The 4,502-nt window shown below is 41.0% G+C and overlaps 1 protein-coding gene across 3 annotated transcripts in view; it reads left to right on the forward strand.

Moving 5' to 3' along the window:
- Window positions 1-2,868: 2,868 nt before the first annotated feature.
- The window catches only part of hmgn6 (high mobility group nucleosome binding domain 6), a 29,778-nt gene continuing 28,144 nt past the window's right edge, over window positions 2,869-4,502 (forward strand). Inside the window, exons 1-3 of one of the 3 annotated variants that reach the window (XM_024141979.2) lie at window positions 2,869-3,032; window positions 4,082-4,111; window positions 4,252-4,281. In XM_024141979.2, the coding sequence (XP_023997747.1) occupies window positions 3,018-3,032; window positions 4,082-4,111; window positions 4,252-4,281 (75 nt within the window). In that variant the 5' untranslated portion in view covers window positions 2,869-3,017. The remainder of the gene's footprint in view (window positions 3,033-4,081; window positions 4,112-4,251; window positions 4,282-4,502) is intronic. The other 2 variants (XM_070440711.1, XM_070440712.1) reach the window with 2 other exon arrangements.

The following is a 4,502-nucleotide window of genomic DNA, read 5'->3' on the forward strand; positions in this document are numbered from 1 at the left end:
TTATATGTTTTGGGAGCAGTAACAGTGAAAGTTGGGGTCCTAAAGTATCTGTCTTCTCTTCTCCACTCTCTCCATCTCTCTCTTCTTTCTATGAGCTCAGGCAGGATTTGAAAACTCGCCGGGACGGGATAAGCAAGAGGGAGGAGCAGAGTTACGCCTCCGCAGCGCCGCCCGCCGTAGAGACACGACACTGCAGCCACTGGGACATGAACAAAGAGAAAAAAATATACATTTTTATCGAAATACGACGACGATTGCATCTTTCAACGATCAGAATTGAAACTAGAGATACGAAACGAGCAATTCTCGGGGATTTTGGCGGATTGAGGGAAAATGTCGTAACTGAAGCGTTTCTGTTCGGTAGGTCGAAAGAAGAGAGAAGACTTGGGCTGCAAAGCATGCTGCTGGTTGTGCTTTAACTACATGGAGACAGAGACGACTTCTGGCTTCCAAAGGACAGCGACCGGGGGAAGCAGCTTTAACCCCAAGCAATCAGAAAAATATTATTTAACACACAAAAAAATACATAATTTTTTAAAAATACCCTCCAAATAAAATCCGTAAATTTCAAGAAATATGTTTATAATTAATAATCGTTGAGAGGGATGCTCTCACATTCATTTGCACGCTATCAATAGCTACCTGTTTTCTTACTACACCTGTTGTATTCAGCATTTCACTGTAAGGTCTACTACACCTGTTGTATTCAGCATTTCACTGTGAGGTCTACTACACCTGTTGTATTCGGCATTTCACTGTAAGGTCTACTACACCTGTTGTATTCAGCATTTCACTGTAAGGTCTACACTTGTTGTATTCGGTGCATGTGACAACGTTGGATTTTGATCTGAACTAAGTGTTTATTGTACTAATACTCATGAGTTCTTGTTGTTGTGGGTTTGTTTTTGCTTAAACCAACAACCAACAGCTGCAGCAATTCTATTGGAGTTGTCCCCGAGGCTCCATGAGGCGAGGTCGAGGAAGGCTGAGTCTGAGGCTGTACTGACAGTCTCACCTTACAAACATCAACAAGAAGAAAATAGAGACATTAAGAAAACAAAGCAGGTTCTTCCAAAAAAGATTGTCTGAAAGAAGGTTGTTGCAACACAACAAGCCACATCAGCCACCAAAGAATGGGATGCGGAATGTCTTTTCTGAGAGGAGCTAGTTTCAGTCACTGGTGGGGACTGGATTACGTGTGACCAGGAGGTGGGCTCATGAGTTGTGCTCCAATTTGACTGGGGATAGCTTCATTTGTGACCTATGTACAAATTAGACTTGTGCAATAGCAGAGCATAAGAGTTGCCACATCAATGTTACACTGAATAAATAGTTAAGTTACCAATTATTGTTCTTAAATGTTATCTTCCAATGTTATTAGTTATATTCCAATATTATATTCCAATTAATATTGTTTTTATGAATTAAAAACAACAATTGAAAACCCTTATCTCCTGAATGTCATTTTAAAGACTGCTAGGATTTAAAATCTTGCATTATTCAAATCATATTTAGTGCAATTGTACATAATGGAAAACACATGTTTACATTTCCAAAGCAAGTGAAACAGATAATAAACAATAAAAAATTACACTTACAAAAGTTCCAAAAGAATAAGGACATTTCAAATGTCATATTAGATGTATATACAGTGTTGTAATGATGTGCAAATAGTTAAAGTACAAAAGGGAAAATAAATCAACATAAATATAGCGTGTATTTACAGTGGTGTTATTTCACTCTCTCGTTGAATCATGTCACCGTGACTTAATCAGTGGCAAAAAGTCGACCACGGACTCGACAGCCTAAAAGCGTGGATATCGAGTCAGGAACTGTAACTTTCAAGAGAGATGAATATAACCTTCTAGTCTGTCCAGTCAATGTGATGTCTATTTTCACCGTCTGACCTAATTCAACGTTCAGCTCCATTTTGTGTCTGAATGCAACAATGTATCAAGAAGTAGCAGGGTAGCATCCATTACAATGACGTCATAATCGAACCCCAGTTACAGTTGGTTACAATGTCGCACCAGGTGACGGTCAAGGGGCGTCTCAGAGCGCCCTCCAGTGGCATACTTGAAACACTGCATCCCCACTACAATACCGGTACATCTGGCCCTTTTGGGATTTTAGTCCAGTTAGAGATAATGGATGTGAATTACAATAGTTAATAGAAGCATATAATGTAAGGTTAGTTTGTTACATTTGAAGGTTATCATTCACATTCCGTCCCCTCTCTATTCGGTCTGTCTGACTAGAGAAGAGGCAGACTGAGGATGTTTAGTGAGGTGTGCCGTCTGTCCTCGGCCGCCAGGGGTGCAAGGAGACCAGCTCATTCATCACACTGGGCTTTGTAGCTGAAGCCACCTACAGGCGCCCGGACGATGCGACGTATGCAATCCCTCTCCTCAGATGAATTTAGAAAAGCCGACAAACAAAAATGTGTCGAGCTAGAAGGGCGCCATGTTGGCCACAAGCACGAAGCCAAATTTCGATGTATTTTCCGTCTTGTTTTGGGCGGAAGTTATAATGGTGGAGTAGAGACAGTCGTTTTATGATGCTAGGAATAGAGAGGGGGATTATTTTATGAGTTTCATTGAAATAAGACACTATAAATTAAACGCGACCTCTAGACCCTATCAAATCATGTTATCTGTTCGCAGGGGCACCTAGTAATCAAGCGCTCGATATTCTTTCATGGTGATTTTTTTTCTTTTAGCAAGGCTCTTCTTCCCTCGCTTTGCTAGAAGCACTTCGCGCGTAAAGAACATCACCGGTTCCCAAATTCTCCGTGTTCTGCAGCTGCGAATAGCGCTCCGTAATTGGCGGAGAGCACATCAATCATGCGTTTAGCCGCACCCCTCCCCCCATTCAGCCAGTCTGGTGGCTGTTCCTGTGTGTTTACTACACGGACCACGCAGCAGCAGACACTTGGCTTCACATGCACCCAACTCACAACAGCTAGCTAGCTAAACACTTTATAGTTCCATCTGAAAGAGAATCGCCAAGAATACAACATGCCCAAGAGAAAGGTACGTAGTTTGGGGACTATTTAGAGAGGATTGTGAAATAAGAAAACCAGGTAGCTATTGATAGCGTGCAAATGAATGTAGAGAGCCATCCCTTCTCCAACGATTAGTTAATTATAAACCTATTTCTTTTGAGAATTTACGGTATTTATTTGGAGGGTATTTTCTAAAAATAATATGTATTTTTTTGTGTGTTTTAAATGAATATTTTTCTGATTGCTTGTGGGCTTAAAAGGCTGCTTTCCCCCCGGCAGTCGCTGTCCTTTGGGAAGCCAGAAGTCGCTCTCTGTCTCCATGTAGTTAAAGCACAACCAGCAGCCATGCTTTGCAGCCCAAGTCTTCCTCTCTTCTTCGACCTACCGAACAGAAACGCTTCAGTTACKGKCATTTTCCCCTCAATCCGCSCAAAATMYCCRCGAGAATTCMCMTTKGTATCTCTAGTTTCAATTCTGATCGTTYAAAGATGCAATCGTCGTCGTATTTCGATARAAATGTATATTTTTTSTCTTTGTTCATYGTCCCAGGTGGCTGCAGTGTCGTGTCTCTACCGGCGGGCGGCGCTGCGGAGGCGTAACTCTGCTCCTCCCTCTTGCTTATCCCGTCCCGCGCGAGTTTTCAAATCCTGCCTGAGCTCATAGAAAGAAGAGAGAGATGGAGAGAGTGGAGAAAGAGAGACAGATACTTTAGGACCCCAACTTTCACTGTTACTGCTCCCAAAACATATAAACTGTTAACAAAACTCAAATATTACATTACACTTCAATCTAATGGGTCTAAAAACACGTTTATTTTAACATTATCTATGACATTTTTACTTTTTTCTTGAAATTGAAAAGTTATCTGGGGNATTACACTTCAATCTAATGGGTCTAAAAACACGTTTATTTTAACATTATCTATGACATTTTTACTTTTTTCTTGAAATTGAAAAGTTATCTGGGGCCTTCCCTGACAGTTCATAAATGTGTAATTTGAGTCACCGTAGACCGTTGCCTGCTCTTATAGAGAAGTGTTTTTGTGATAAAAGTTGTTTATTTATTGTTTGTCCTCAGCAGGGAGCCGCTGGAGACGCCAAGGAGGAGGTGAGGCTGACTCAACACTGTTACCTCAACTACAACTCATCACTTATAATTACTATTATTTATCAGCTCAGTTTCAACATAGTTGGTCTCTCACAGTGTGTGTGTTTCCTGTGGTGACATGTTTCCTCTTCCTGTTGCAGCCCCAGAGGAGATCCGCCCGGTTATCAGCGGTGAGACCAGCTACGATACAGACATTATAAACTACCTTATGACATATCATTTCACCTATACATCAGTTTTTACACATCTATAACCTCTTATTACAGCTTATAGCACATTTATAGACTATAATTAAGCTTACAACACATCATACAACCACTATACCACCTTATAACACATCATACAACCACTATACCACCTTATAACACATCATACAACCACTATACCACCT

This window comes from Salvelinus sp. IW2-2015, unplaced genomic scaffold (assembly GCF_002910315.2).
Source record: "Salvelinus sp. IW2-2015 unplaced genomic scaffold, ASM291031v2 Un_scaffold2873, whole genome shotgun sequence".
Taxonomy (NCBI): domain Eukaryota; kingdom Metazoa; phylum Chordata; class Actinopteri; order Salmoniformes; family Salmonidae; genus Salvelinus; species Salvelinus sp. IW2-2015.